Below are 17,088 nucleotides of genomic sequence, written 5' to 3' on the forward strand. Positions count from 1 at the left end.
TACACATAATAAAATAAGTCTACAAAACTATGATTAAAAACTATTACTTATATTATATGATATACAGAATATAAACGAATACATATTACATGCATAAGCAAGATGGAGAACATTATTCAAATTCTTCTAACAGAAGATGCTTGCGGATGCTTTACGTTACTACATGCTTATGCAAGATGGAGAACATTATTCAAATTCTTCTGACGGAAGATGCTTGCAGAATAATAGTTTACGTAGCATCTGTCACGCCGATACATAATAGTACATTACGATACAAGTGCGAAAAATAGGAAATTCGAAACGAGTGGCGATAAATTAAAACACGACCGAAGGGAGTGTTTTAAATCGACACGAGTTGCGAATTACCTATTTGCACATGTATCGTACAACGTTTTACAGTACATATGGCCCTTTAAATGTTTGACACAGTAACGTAATATGCTAATTTGCGCACTAGTGCGGTAAAGTAGCACCATATGTACTGTAAATATATTTTCGTTATGCATTAGTCGATGTACAATTGTCATCTTAGCTAGACCCCAGAGGTTCTAAGCCTTTTCTATGAAGCTATGCAGCAAACAAAAGAACTTTAATTTCGATACAACGTAGGTATGAACGAATACAAAAGCAAATTGTGGACAATGTGACATTAGTGACACCTGACATAGAGCGTTGTTGACCTCTGACTCTGCAGGTGTTTTATACGGAACCTTTCTTTATTGTCAATTACAATTTGAATTTTGTGATAGTCACCAAAATGACTGGTGGAGAAATTGAGTGGAAATATTGTCTTCTTCTGTATTTTGTTTTGAACTAGGTTTAGAGCGTATATAATGGGATTGAAAACGTTCAAAGGTTTACATAGATGGCGTCAGCATAATTTTACCTGTCTCTAGATTTTTTCTAGGATATTTGGCCATCCAGACCAAATCCAAAAAAAACAAGAATTAGACACAATAGGGTTGTTTCCAATTTTTTGAAACTCTTATATTACGTTCTATATTAACTAAAAGTGGCCCTAAAATTCAACTTTTCTACTAAAAACGGCTTTAAATATGTTAAATTAACAAAATATATTATGACAGATGCTTTCGCGCCCAAAACGCTCTTTGAAAATTGTGTGACGTCACAATTTACGGTTTGACACATAACTACATACACACGTAGAAGATACGAACTGTCAACTGACATTTGTCATTTGTTGTTTATCGCCTACCTGTCAACAGTGTCAATCCGAGAGTTGTGGCGTCATCAGAATCTTCAATGACGTTTCGAGTTTGGTCACGTGACGTGTGCCAAAAGATATTTTAAATTCAATATTTACAAAAATATGGTCATTACAGGTCCCCTAAAAGTAGTTTAACATGTTCTTATAATCCGAAAGAATTTATTGGGATACAATTCTGCCCTAAAATTTGTAGATGGAAACTATTCTAGGGATTGACAGGAAAACCTATACTGACGCCTTCTGTAAAATAATTCGACCCGCAAACTCTATTGAGAAATGTTACTTATTGAATGACATCCTAAAACATGCACCATAAAGAACCACTATTCCTTATATCTAATTCCGTATGACAGAGATATCCACGAATATAACACTGACTCCAATTTCCCCAGATCTACTACCTGGATACCCACGACATAATCTCCTGGGTGCTCCACCGCACCAACGCTGAGATAGAAGGGAGGGAGACACTTCTCCAATGCGCACAGTCGTCTCACTCCAGCGAACCCCTGGAGAAACCGAATTCCTGCTTCTCTGCAGCCGCTTTATTCTTAAAAGCGGGTGATAGACTCGCCGTCCGGAATACCGGAGGGGATAGACACTCTCTGATGGAGCCGGAAAAGAGTTTCATCGGTCTTATTAAACTGGCTGATGCCAATGATCCGAATGAAGAGTTATAAGTTTTTTAGCTGTGTCTATATTAGGGCCGTTATTTTTTGTCTGTACGCGGAAAATATTTGGTTATGTCTATTGTCTGATTATTACCACTTATACACTGTACCTCTACTTGTAATGAAGTCCGACCACGCTAAGTTTTCGTGCCAATTGCTAGGTACGTCAAGTATGGAACTTATTGGGTTATATACGCATTATGCATAAGAATAACTGCAAAGTACAGCGTGGTCAGAGCCTGGTATCTTCACATCGAAGCGTGCGAAAATATCTGACTTAAACTTATCTGTAGAGTTGTAAAAAGGCTATTAATCATCTTGAAACAATTCGCATGCAGCTTTAGATAGGTACATTGCTAAGTAGGTTCAACAAATTTAATTGATCAATCAAAAGCCGAAATGTATAAAAACTCGCATGCGATTTGTTGTAACGTGAGTACAGGCTTTAAATCTTGTGATATTGTTTGCAGGATTTAGTGTACAAGATACGTTTCATGTGGTACGGTAATTAGACAAAATTAATATTTTCTGCCAATGGCTTTCTATGTTTAGTTAGTATTAACTATATTTTGCATGTTAGCTATGCTAACTTAACCCGCCGGCCCGGATGTTTTACTATAGTGATAAAGATTTATATATAGTCAAACAAGTGCCATTGTTATTTTTAGTATGTCCGTTTTAAGACCGTCACACACGGATTTTGAATCTAAATCCAATTGTTTATGGGCTCTGATTATTGTCTATGCCATAGATAATAGATTCTATGGAAGGGCCTACTGCAAAAAATGAAAATCGTTACTTAGATTTTCGTATTTCGCGGTATGGCCTCTAATAATGATGACCAATGAAAAAACCACTGATGAACCAATTATGGAAGGTGGAGGTAAGGAATGGAATCTCCATGTACTAAAAAGTATCATCAAAAAACCTTAAATAGGTGGCGCTACAATATCTAGAATACCTGAAAAAAACACATCATAGACAGCGCACTTCACTCCGTCAATAACGCCTAGAGGTTCTTAGCTACAGCACTACTCTGGCGAGATTTGGAACTATTATTTATAGCTGACAGCTGGACACTTTTGCAACAGTTCTACCATAAGAGATTTCATTCCTTTTAATTCCACACTCCATAGAACCAATGATGAAGTGACGTTTTTTGTTTGACACTGACAGATCGGTATCGTACCGATGTGACGTCGTAGAAGCTTTACTCTAATCGGGCTGGTAGATATTCAGATTCTGAATTTAAAATCCGTTTGTTCAGTGTTGTGCAAAAGGCACCGGCCTAGGTACAAATATCTAACATGGATCTGACATCATTCCAATATGAGACGGTTCCAATCTCCTTTAGAGGAACTGCTGAATTGCGCATTATGTGAACCTTCAACCAAAAACGTGACTTATGACACTGACAGATCAGTATCATATCAATATCATATTGGAATGAGATTTAATAATTAAAACTCGAATTAGCCTGTATGTTTTAACAGTGATGTTTTTTTTACAGAATAAAAATGTACTAAGTAAGTGGTATTGTTTTCACTTAGTTTTTGATACGTATATATTTATTTCGTATCTTTCATCAACCAACTTATTGCCTTGCCCTAGATTATGTTTTTTGTATATCTAAATGTAATTAATCAAATGTGAAATCAAAAGATCTGTAATGCCATTGATATTATAAGTACTAACTTTTAATATACTTATTCGTAATTTATTTTATTATAATACGAACGTAGCTAAGTTTATGTTTTCGGTATATTTAGTTATAAGGTGATAATACTGATAATGACGTTATTGATGTTTTTAAATTGAAAGAATAAAAACATTTACGTGTATTCGTTCTTTATTTGCTTCCACCCGATAATACTTAACAATTGCCTCTGTGAGCTCTAGACCTCGCATTTCGCTTAGAAAATGTAAAAGTAATAATTACTTAGTTCGTTGAATCGTTATTACAGTGTACTTACAATGGTTTTATTTAAGCGCTAAGTATAGACCTTCGAGCAACACCGGGAAGGGAGACGGCATTCATACTATTTCCCCTCTGCTAGATACTCGTACCTGTAAGTACCTATGGCGGTGCATGTTGTGACTCGTCCGTACACAAAAAGAGATCGAGGTGTGCAAGATTTGTCTTTGACGTGTGTCATTTTCTATGTATTTGAGTCGTCATTACAGATTGGATTTTGTATGTAGTGAGTGAGAAGTGCGACTGTGTGCACGTTTCCCCCCCGCAAAAAATGGCAGAATGATTTGTTCGGTAAGATATCGGTTAGGCTCCTCCCTTCCGACGTGTCGGAAGCCGGTGTTGCTCGAAGGCATAGGCGCTTAAGTCTTTTACGCCAATTTCCGCATTTTGAAAAAAATCCAAAGACTGGTCCACAAAAAAAACTATCATTGAATCTGGTCACAAAACTTCACGAGTCTGTTAATTATTGCGACCTGTAGAGGAGAACATTTGGACACACGAAAGCAAAATGCCCGAGTTAACAGGAAGATCTCCACGAACGGTCAACAATTGTTGGCCAAGTAGGAGCAATGAATCAATCCATCAATCAAATGCCGCAAATTGCATGCGATTATCAGCGATATTAGTAGAGGCCATTATGATTTTATAAATTGGTGCGCAGCCAATTAAGCATCAAGCATGCTGGACAACCTGCGACGTAGAAGACTACGTGAATTAGGCACAGCTGAGCGGCGCGACGGTATCTCACGCGAGACAGACTACCCGTCTTTTTCCAATTGAATCAATTGGAGAGGGATTGGGATACTGTCGCGGCGCTTCTGTGCTAAGCCTTGACAAGACTACTTGAAATGCTATAGATGGAATACCGAATTAGCCTTATGTATTAAGTTTATATTTGAACCAAATATTATATTGAGATACGAAGCTAGGCTGTAAACGATCGATTGCGATCGTGAACATCAATAGAGTCGTTTCCATCTACAAATCTTAGGGCAGAATTGTATCCCAATAAATTCTTTTGGATTATAAGAACATGTTAAACTACTTTTAGGGGACCTGTAATGACAATATTTTTGTAAATATTGAATTTAAAATATCTTTTGGCACACGTCACGTGACCAAACACGAAACGTCATCAGAATCTTGTTAAATCAGTTAGGCGATAAACAACAAATGACAAATGTCAGTTGACAGCTCGTATCTTCTACGTGTGTATGTAGTTATGTGTCAAACCGTAAACTAGTACGTAAGTGACGTCACACAATTTTCAAAGAGCGTTTTGGGCGCGAAAGCATCCGTCAAAATATATTTTGTTAATTTAACATATTTAAAGCCGTTTTTAGTATAAAAGTTGAATGTTAGGGCAACTTTTAGTTAATATAGAACGTAATACAAGCGTTTCAAAAAATTTGAAACAACCCTATTCTCAAGTCACATAAAGTTTCCAAATGTTGAAATAACTCTAGGAAATTACACAGAAAACAAAGGAAACTTAGAAATGGAGAATTTCGATATCCAAATTTTTCTATGTGGAAATTTCGAAGTTTTGGAAACTTTTCCATGGCACATCAGGGTGCCTAGCCAAGATGCCAATCGTTTACGCTCCGTAGCGAACGAAACGCTAATGTCTCTGTCGTACTAATATGGAAAAGTGACAGAGAGATATTACCGTTTCGTTCGCATCTGGGCTTGGCACATCAGTAGTCAATCCTAAGTACTTAACTTGTACATGATTGATTGTTTACGCAGCCCTTAAAAAAGCTTCAATCGGCCGACTTACAAGGCTAAAAAGCCCGTAAAAATATTTAACATAAAATTTTATAAGAAACATCAAAAGAATACAGAGAGAAAAGAATATTTTAATATCATTGAATAACAATGCCGAGCTTTTTACAAAACCTAAACGAGGGAGAAATATTTTTGCCAGAAAGTTCAGTAATAAGGTATTTTGCTGCTCCGACACGTACCTATAGCCATGTCTGCCTACATATGTCATATTTACGAACCAGAGCATGTGAAGTCTATGTATGGCGCAAGTATTAAGAGGAAGGCCCGGAGCAGGCGCTGCGATGGTGCTGCGATGGTGCTGCGGCGACGCCGGCAGGCATTCGCGTAGCTTGCTGGAATGAGCGTAGGCAGGTCAAGGCAGGGGGCAGCTGTCCCCCCCTCCCCCAGAGCCCAAATTTTACATACAATACATTGTATGCCCTCTGCGGCGTCTACCCCCCCCTAGGCCTCCGGCGATATCAACATGCCGCCTCCTGATTCACAGACTGGCTACGCCCTTGCTTGCTGGGGTAAGGTGAGGCAAATTAAGCTGCATCTTGACAATTTCAGTAGAATATAGCTAGCAAATTAATTGAAATTACTTATTTATAATGTACTTAATTCAATCATATATATATATATATATCCCTTACACTACACTTCACACACTTCTTACACTTCTAATATTCTATCCAAGGGTCCATTTCTCGAATGATATTAGACTAATAATATTACTATGTTGTCATGGAAACACGTTTCATAATCGTTATTTGTGATAGGTACAAGTTGAAGAAAGTAAGTTGTTCCAAACGAGTGTCGAAATTGGTAAACAAGCGCGAAGAGTTACCCCACATAATCACTCCGTATCTTAGGATGGATGCGAAGTATGCATGATGAATCATTGAGGTGGCTATTTCCCTAGTGGTTTTAGTACCTAACTAGTACAAAAACATTATGATTGGGCAGGTAATTGGCCAATTGACCTGTCTTAGTTAGTATTTGGGATATAAATACAGCTTAGACATACATATGCTTATACTTTCTACCCCAACAGTCTCAAGAAGTGTAATGATGGGATTTCGCTCTTCGCTCTTGTATTGTCCCAGTAATAGTTGAGTCCGCCAGTTACAGCCGCCTGACATTATCCGCCTCATTTCAGTTGAATGAGCACATAAGCGGCTTCAACATTGTAAAATCTGATAGATATTTGATATTTCCATCTCTAGGTACTGTTCACGTACTGTTACTCTTAACGCTTTAGGGCACACGATATTACTTATACGGCTAAAATGACCAACCTCTGTATCATACCGTTTTTCGTATTTCCAAAATTGCGAAATGTCATACCATCATTTTGTATTTTTTTCTTATGAAAATTTTTTACGACTTTAAAAGAGGGTAAAAACGGGACCCTATTACTTAGACTGGAGTCTAAGAAATAGGGACTGTCCGTGTCTCAGTGGACTATCCGTCTCTCAGTCTGTCACCAGGGTGTATCTCATGAACCGTGATGATTAACCATATCAGTTGAAATTTTCACAGATGATGTATTTCTGTTGCCGCTATAACAACAAATACGATTTTTACACACCAAACGTGATTTTTTTGCCGTTTTTTGCGTAATGGTACGGAACCCCTCGTTCGCGAGTCCGACTCGTACTTGGCTGGTTTTTAAATCTGGATCGCTAAAGGATTATACCGGGGAGGGTTCGAACGCAGGCATCATTTAATCATTAACAGTTTTCGGTGAAGGAAAACCTCTCGAGGAAGCCTGACTAATCCCAGAGAGGCGCAGGAGAGTTTCTGCTCTGGGTAGAAAGCACAGGTACATATACTCGTAGCTTTCGTAATAAGTAGACTCTAACCCCCTTATTCATAAACGTGTACTGAAGTTACGATGCCGCCAATCATCATTTGTCCCTTTCCATCATACCAATAAGTCGGAAAGGCACAAACAAAAGGGGGTAAGAGTCCCAAGTGAGCCAATGTGAATGCCGTAACAACTGTGTTAACTTTCTATGTATAGTGCCCGCACTTTAAAATTAGACTGACGGGGATACGTTGAGGGTAACATCATACAAATATCAAATCAATATCAGCCTTTTGAAATCTAAATGTCGGTCCAGCTATCGCACGTGTGCCGCCCGACTGGTTTAAATGGTATGACATGTTTAAATGGTAAGTATCTAGTAATAAATATTGAATTGAATTAAAAATATTTATATATGTAGACTATTTACGAGTATTTGTTAGTATAACTTACGGCCCGATTTGAAGAATGATTAAGACACATTTAAGATCTTGGAAAGATCAATAACTAAACGACATGTCAAAATTGATGTTTATTTCGATTCCGCTGTGATCCCAATAAGATCTATCTACGATATTTCTAACGTCAAAGTGAGATTGGTTGCCCGAATCGAGCTGCTTCTGTCAATTGTACGACATACAAACAACAACAAATATATGAGAACTTAGTTAAACCAGAACTTATCGTTATCGTATCTCATTCTTCGAATCGCGCCGTTAGGAACGAATGTTAATTTTGTACATAATATAATATTACATCTATATACCTAAACTATTTTCTATAACTTTCTTTTAAATAATAAATAAATTAATATTATAGGACATTATTACACAAATTGACTAAATCCCACATTAAGCTCAATAAGGCTTGTGTTTAAGGTACTTAGACAACGATATATATAATATTTATACATACTTAAATACATAGAAAACACCCATGACTCAGGAACAAACATCCATGCTCATCACACGAATAAATGCCCTTACCAGGATTTGTAGAACCCGCGGGACCATCAGACTCATAGGCAGGGTCACTACCCACTAGGCCAGATCGGTCGTCTTTTAACTTGGCGAATCCAATGCGCCAGTATAGGATTCTCAAGCCTCTCTGCGATGACCTCCAGAATGTTGTTGAGTTGTTGAATATTGGTGAGGTAACGTTTATAAAGTCTTTTAGGAGTTTCAAAGTGCGGAAATTGGACCGATTTCTGTGCGTTTTTATAAGGTGAAGGAGAGTTTTCTAGAGGTGGCTCTTGGCCATGTTTGACAGAAATTCATCCAGCAGTTTGTAGATCATCAGCTCTTTTCCAAAACGATGTATTATTTTTGGCATGAAATGGATTTTTTTGGCATATAGCGTAGGGGTTATTTTTTTTTGAATAGTTATCGTTGCTAAAAATTGTGATAAAAAGAAAATAAGTTTTTGTTTGTAAAGCGTAAGCGTCATTCTACATAGACTTGTGGACCAAACACCAAACATATGGAGTGTGGAATTAAGAGGAGTGGCATCTCTTATAGTAGAACTGTTGCAAAAGTGTCCAGCTGTCAGCTATAAATAATAGTTCCAAATCTCTCCAGAGTAGCGCTAGAGTAGCTAAGAACCTAGGCGTTATTGACGGAGTGAATTGCGGTGTCTATGATTTGATTTTTTTGTTTAAGTACTCTAGGTATTGTAGCGCCACCTATTTAAAGTTTTTTGATGACACTTTTTGGTATATGGAGATTTCGTTCCTTATCTCCACCTTCCGTAACCAAACAATTGAAAACCATGACATATTCATGAAATTTCGAATATCGTGTAAATAGTTTAGTAACCAAAGTATAAACTCATACTAAACACTAATCAATATGCAAACAAGCCTCAAGGCAAGTGTACACGCTCGTAGGGGCCTTTTCATATAAAAAAAAAACATCGATTATCTCCAATATGGAGTTAATTAGAATACCGGTTTGAGAAAGTTACTTAATTTAAGCTCAGGAATGGACCCTTGAAATTAAAGGACTTTAAAAAAACACTGTGTTTAAAATATTTTTTAACAAAGGAGATAGAAACGATTTTCTGCTCTTTATCATTCGTGGCCTTTTGTTGAATAATTGAATGAATAATTAAATTCATACAGAGACTAGTTAATATAAAAGATCTACAATCATCGTACAACACCGCGTGCCCCTTTGGTCTGGAGCCAATTAGATCTGATTTAGCAACTTGTTGTTTATTATTTTATTATTATTTCAGTAAAATACAGTGGATACTGTCTTAATATTAAATACAACTTCCCACAAAACTGTTTGCACAGTTTGACTGTGGGATCCGTGGGGCTATACTAGATTAGGTACATGATAATCATAAAGTCTAATTGTAGAGGCAAAAATTGGAGAGGTATGTGTTAAATGCTACCAAGAGTACCAAGGTAATGTTGGAACAAAGCTCTTTTAAATTTATTTTTATTTTTCTCCTGTCTGATAGTTGCAGGTAAGGCGTTGAGTATGTATGGTAAGCGCTTCTCGATGAGCCTGTCTGCGTAGTATGACCTTGACGATCGTCTTAGTGATCGGCGCGCAAGTCACGCACGACTTTCACTTCAAATCGCATGCACCAATAAGCGTGAGCGATGTTTAAGGTCGTATCAAAATAAGATCAAAACCGTTACATGTTGTCAAATCTGAATCGACTTGTAAACGTACGATTGGACTTAGACCAGATGTCATAGACAGAAAAGTAGATAAACAACATAATAAAAGCATTTTAAGCAGCCGTGATTTCGAAATTATGAACATGGTTATAATTTTCAATCGCAATTAACTAAAATGTAAAGTAGTTTCTTATTTATAAAGGGGAAGTTCACTTCTCATACTGATATTGATACTCTACGAAAGATTCTGGAAGGAAAAAAGTAGAATCTTGACTGCACTAGGTTTTAACAAACTTTGCTACTGAGTAAAACACAAAAACAAAGAGAGCCAGTGTAGTGAAAATAATATTTATCGCCATCTACAACAATGACGTTACTTACTCGCACTTCTATAATTGAGGGGTATAGAATCAAAGTCAGCTAAATCCATATCAAATCAAACTATAAGTTATGAATGCCATTGTAATCATCGATCAAATTCGAAGTACAATTCCAAAGTTATTCAGTATCAAGCTCAACGAATTACTAAAAAATATACTTCAAAATATTGTATTAGTATCAAAGACAGCTATATCCCGTATGGTTGGAAACGAAAACAGCTAAAATCGTGATCAGCCAATCACAGCGGCCTTTTTCTTAAAAATGGCGGTAACTTCAAAATGGCGACTTCTATAGTATAGCGTTTGCGTGTCTGCTGTTTTCGTTAAACTTTTATGGTAATTAAGCTGATTTGAAGTTAAAAAATCGTGATAAGTTAAATTAAAAAATACAATGGAAGTGCCTGTGATGGAATCTTCGCAAGGGAAAGGGAGGAAACGCAAGAAAAATCCAGAAAATTGGAAGGCAAACAAATCCAAAATTGATAGGTAATTTTCAGACTAGTGATGTACTTACTATGAAATGATGGCTCATAATTTCGTTAAAAGTATGACGCGAAACGCTGCTTTCCGTTATAAATAAGAAGTCTGTGATAAAACTACTAATTAGTAAATATAAAAGTTTTAGTCTTTTTTTTTTACAGATACTCAGCAAAGTTGTTGCCTGAACCAATTACATGTAATCATGATAGTAAAACATACGCACGTAAAAATTAAAAGTACGCGATTTGCTAAACTTTCATCGTTCGTTTTACGCAAAACTGTTAAAAAATAACCAAGATGCATTAATACTAAAATGTTGTAAGGTAAAAAAAGCCAACGAAAGCGACCTACTAAGAATACAAGAAAAAGTAGAGATTTTACTATAAAATATAATATATATGTAAAAAAAGAATTGATTCCAGTTTGCCAGACACTATTTTTGAGCACGCTTGCTACTTTGGGTTTTTGTTACTTCCCTGACATTCTTCTTCACGCACATCACTAGTCATAGTATGTCATCACTTTATTATTGGGATCAAATACAGCTATATCCATTCGTCTTAGAAACAAAGTCAGCTAAATCCAAAAGTTGGTATCAAAAGCAGCTAAATGAAATAAATTAAATTCAATTAAAAATTAATCGTAATTTTGATCAGTTAGTGTGTAGTTCCTGGAGATATCATTCTTAGCAAGGTTTTTGGAGTTTTCTTCATACAGCGATCCAAAAATAAAAAATAAAAATAAAAGTTTTATTCCTTTCATGAAAAATTTACCAAAATGGATTTAGCTGACTTTGATTCTATACCCCTCAATTAAGTTTGTCAGTCGTTTCTATTTACTAACCCCTGTAGTCAGATACGCCATTTTACTCATGAAATGGGACTTCTTTTGTCTTCCCACGAATTAATTCAGTACTCACGAAAAAATTGCGCTTTGACCTTTGTGAAAAACGGTCGATTTTAATCAATTAAAATCTGTATAGATGCTGAACGTAAAATTAACCCTATTGTTGAAATTGAAAGCAAGGTGACATGGCGGCGACAAAGCTTTGTATGGTTGTATTAATGTTATAAATAGGATAAAATCCTTTCAATCCAAAGTCTGCCGTTATGATTTAGTCATGTCTAGCCTATTGTTATATCCTAATAAATTCTAGGTATTTAATATAAATTCAATCATTGTTGTCTTAAAGAATGGTGAGATCAATGTTTCTATGACAGCCTTTAACAGTCTTTGTTTTGTGCGTACCTATACACCGTGGGCTGGTAAAACCCGACAGATTTTAAGAGCCCGGTAACGATTTTAGAGCAAAAATTTAAAATTGATAGATTTAGTCGTTGAAATTGTACACCTTTTGTTACGTAATATCTAAATAACAAGTATTGGTTTCTATTAGCACGTTTTTTCATCTTGCCTTTTAATAATGAGGTCGCAAGCGTGCGTCCTCGGTAATAGGTGACGAGAAGCGACAGTTTTTAAAAATTCATCAAAAAATTATGGTAGTAAATTATACAAAATGATGTATAAGAACAGTTTCAGCAAATGTTGTAAATTGATTAAATATTAAAATTACGTTGAAATTAAGTTAATTTTCAGAGAATTTGTCACTTGTTTTGAAGTAATTACTGGAGAAAATTGATTTCGTTTAACTTTCATTTACACTACTTCAAATTTATAATAACAAAAATGTAGTTTATTAAAGTTGAAGTACAGGATATTTGTAATACAAAATTACTATTTTAGCAGTACAAACTTTACGAAATTTACAAATAAGATCGACAAAATCACTGCTTTACGTGCGTTTACCTAAACGTCCATCAGAAAAAAAATCATTACTAATTAAGTGTCTGTTTTCAAAAAATTGATTTATTAACATGAAAGATAGCAAGACGTGCTAATAGAAACCAGTACTTGTTATTTTTAATGGTTAACAAAAGGTGTACAATTTCATGCGCTAAATCTATCAATTTGACATTTTTGCAACTAAAATCGATAACGGCCTCTTAAAGGGGTAGGTATTCTTGACTACATTTAGAGACTAAAATGTTATACAAAGTTTTCTGAAATCGGTCTTGTTACGTAATTTCTACGACGGGTGCGCGGAGGCGCTAACAGCATGCTAAGGGTGACTCCAGACCAACGGGACACGCGGTGATATACGTAGATTGTAGATCTTATATATTAACTAGTCTCTGTTAATATTTAATTATTCATTCAGTTATTCAGTTTAAAGAATCTTTATTGTCTAAGAAATTACAGAAATTTCACTTAAAGACAACTTATAAATAGCTAACTTAAAAAAAACAATACAAGTTACGCAATAAACAAGCACTTATTATGACAATGTTTAACAATAACACAGTTGCATTGAGAAACTAATGATTACAGGAGACTCGTAAAAGACAAAAATAAATCTAGCAATCGACCCTATGGTTTGAATATAAGGTTTAGATTTGATTGGTTAGTAATAGGAACATACGTGGGTATCTTTTTTTGTGAGACTTATGAATGCCAGACTTTTTTGCAGAGCCAGTTAAACGAGACTTTTAAGCAGTAGTTAATTATTGGTTACAGAAAAGACAATATTTTGACAAATGTGTATTTGTGTGAGTTAATAAAAATATATTATAATTTATTAATAACATTTTAATTACATTACAATATTTTATGCTTTTTAGATATATGCTTTAATTTAATTATTCAACAAAAGGTACGAATGATAAAGAGCGCGAGATCGTTTTTATCTCCTTTGTTAATATTTATTTAGTAACTGCTCACGGATAGCATGAAATATTTCTTTTGAACGCTATATGTATTACATAAAGACAAATATCACTCAAATGTCAAGCTCCCGGGCGCCAGGGAGCTAATGTAAACCTTACCTGAAAGTGTGAAGGTTACTTTGACAGCGTCCGCCATAACACCTACATGTGTCCTTGGCGTTGTAGGCACGACTGGTTACGACGACTTTAGGTGTTCTTGGCGTTCCAAGGTTAAGTAGGAAATAATATTATTATTTGTGCAAATAGAGAGCAATGTTCTATATTTCTTCGAGTGCTGATTTTGAATCCCGAGATTCGCGAGTAAGCGAATGATTATGCAATGAAATCACCAGCGTGTCAAATAATTAGTTAGGAGTGCTTAACTGTGGCATGGCTATAGCAGTGTATACTTGTAAAATGAAATTATAATATTGTAGACACATATCCAGAATAACGCTTACGCTTTAGTCGCTTTACATACAAAACTTTTCTTCTCAAACTTGCAATGAAATGTTGCCATAACTTACTTCAAATTAGGTCCGGAAATACTACGTATCTGGTGCGATGAGTCAAGATGATATGCAGGTAAAGGAATTTCATACAGCCTTACATACCTAGGCCTGTAAAGCAACCTTCTTCTGTTTATAAACTCCAATTTGTGACACAACGTCTTGGCATTCAACCATCAAATAGTAGTAGATTCGTAATTTGGTTTTAGCTGTGTAAGCCTACAGATTGACTACAATTTTTTTATTGCAAGCTTGAGATAAGTACAATACAAATCTCGGCGAGAAACGTCTATATACTCGTATCTACTTCGCCTGCAAGCTTTCGTTTCCCGGCGTCTTATAATGTAGGTACTATTTCTTTGTATCACATTTTATATAAACGAAAACTTGTACCAGACATGTAACGTAAATATTCATGGCAAGTTTCAAGTAATTTAAGCAAATGATATTTCGTACATAAGTTCCGCTAAACTCATTGATATTGTTCCAAAACGAATTGAGTAAACGTGCAACAAAGCATCCTATCAGATATTAATTACCTTTGCTAATATAGCATTATCAGACAGGATTCAGGATTCTCCAATGACGCGGAGATATTAGCTCACAAAGAGCAGCCGCAATGCACTTAGCGTAAAATGCAATGAATACAATTCAAAGCGCATGTCCTTTCAACCGGTGCCGCGAGCGCCAAGTTCATCTTGGTGTTGAATTGCTTTTGTGTCATCGCCCAAGCATTAATGTATTAAGGCCACCTTTTGTGCGTTTGTATTTTTTTGTGCAATAAAGATAAATAAATAACTCGCCTATCTATATCATCGCTTGTTTTCATCGCTGCATGAGCGCTAAGGAGGATGGTATTTTCTTCTTACCTTCGAAAATATCAGAACATCCCGGGATTGCCTTGAACACTGTTAAAATTATAAAGGTTTTGTAACACTAGAACTATTGGGATTCTAATTTCCCTATTTAAATTTGACTCGTGTTTAATGCTTGCTCCGATTTGACTCTTCTCTGCTCTGCACTTTGAAATTAATAGAAAAATAATAAGTTCATATCAATCATATCTCTGTTTACTTTTGACATTTATTTGACAGTAAACAACAGTTGCTAGGTAACAACATTATAAATAAAGATAGGTCTTGACATACGAGGTATATGCAACCTTCTTAATGTTGTATTCATGCCTTTAAATTGTACCAATTTTATAGCTGACATCTGGTGATGTAGTTTGCACAATCGGTAGTGAACTTTACGCAAAAGTAGGTTATCGGATGCCATTAATAGAAACCGCCGCCATCTTTACTAATGTTAACTACGTTTCTAAGTGTCGTGTCGCCCCCTTATGAAGCCGCTAGGATACAACTGGCTTTTTCAAGCCATAATACTATGTTTGATGTCGGGGGCTGCAATAGCGTTCTGGCTGCTCCTCTGTCAGACTCCGCCATGGCGCTACTACAGCTTGTACGAAAGGCTATTGTTAATAGAATTAGTTAATTGTATAAGAATATTGTATTGTTCTTTTTCTATGGAGCGACATGTTCACCTCGGCGACAAGCTCTTAAATGAAGAGAAAAAAAAAAGTGTCGCCCCCCTGACGTTAGCCCTCAATGCAAAGTTCCTTCTGTCATTAATGTCATTATACATAATAGAATACATCTACGGCCCATCGCTGATATAAGTCGACCTAACAAAGCTTTACAAACGAAGTTACTTCGTAAAGAAATTTCCGAACAAAGAAAGGAATGAGTTTATCTCCGCATTTCTCAGTTACTTAAAAAATAAAACGAATTATCTTAGCGTAAAGAACAAAAATTCCTCAAATAATTCTATCTGAGTAAATATTATCTAAGACCCTTCGTTACCTTTTTTTCCTCCATCTAGCTTTTATTTCATATTCATACTTAATCCTTGACATCTTAAACATTAATTTAGTAAAATTTATTCAACACACGACCTACTTGAAAATGGATGGTCTATCTTAGCGTGACATGCTGAAGGTAACCTAGAGGCTAATTCGAACTTACATTTCAAGATCAAAATGATATCGATATGATGTTAATATGACCATAGAACCCGCGTTTCATACGACGTTTTTCAACATACTTGCGAGGAATAAAGAAACTTTCATATTAATCAAATTTTAATTGTTAAATCGGTTAGTATGCAGTCATGCATCTGTGATACTGCCTGCCGCCCCTCGTCCCGCCGCCGGCGAGCCCCGGCAGGTCGGCGGAGCGCCGGCTCCCGCCAGTCCATGTTGTAAAATGTATGCGACCAATTTAAGAAGGATCCGTTCCCATACATATTATTAGCAATCAGTTACCTTCTTAACTCAGTCGGATATAATGAAAGAGCACGAATTGTATAATATCCTGAAAAAGCACGCGTGTTTAATATCTAGGATTATGAGCCAAAAATCGATGGAATAAAAACGCCGTTTTGAGCAAGTGTGTTGAAAAATACGTACATTTTATAATGTCTTTGTATTAGTTAAAAATTAAATAAAAATAGCCATTATAGAAATTACGGTTTAGATTAAATCATAATATAAGAAAATCAACGTATTTTTTTATACTACGTCGGTGGCAAACAAGCATACGGCCCGTCTGATGGTAAGCAGTCACCGTAGCCTATGGACGCCTGCAACTCCAGAGGTGTTAATGCGCGTTGCCGGCCCTTTAACATCACATTATTTTAAGTAATAATATATGAAATGGCGTTATGGCAAGTGTATGATAGTTTTATTATAATTATATTAAACATTATACACCCCATTTATATATCATTTTGATGACAAAATGATAGTTTGAATTGGCTTCCTATAATACTTACTAAGAATACAAATAAGTTGACAGGTTACACCGGGACATGTCC

General features: G+C 35.9%; 2 protein-coding genes across 4 annotated transcripts in view; one reads left to right on the forward strand and one right to left on the reverse strand.

The window, feature by feature from the left end:
- The window catches only part of LOC133519337 (protein eiger-like), a 142,412-nt gene extending 138,672 nt beyond the window's left edge, over positions 1-3,740 (forward strand). Inside the window, exon 8 of the mRNA XM_061853373.1 lies at positions 1,621-3,740. Within this exon, the coding sequence (XP_061709357.1) occupies positions 1,621-1,908 (288 nt within the window). The 3' untranslated portion in view covers positions 1,909-3,740. The remainder of the gene's footprint in view (positions 1-1,620) is intronic.
- Positions 1-17,088, reverse strand: part of LOC133519349 (proteasome inhibitor PI31 subunit) — a 495,710-nt gene that overhangs the window by 328,002 nt on the left and 150,620 nt on the right. The window lies entirely within an intron of this gene.

Source organism: Cydia pomonella, chromosome 6, assembly GCF_033807575.1.
Source record: "Cydia pomonella isolate Wapato2018A chromosome 6, ilCydPomo1, whole genome shotgun sequence".
Classification (NCBI taxonomy): Eukaryota; Metazoa; Arthropoda; class Insecta; order Lepidoptera; family Tortricidae; genus Cydia; species Cydia pomonella.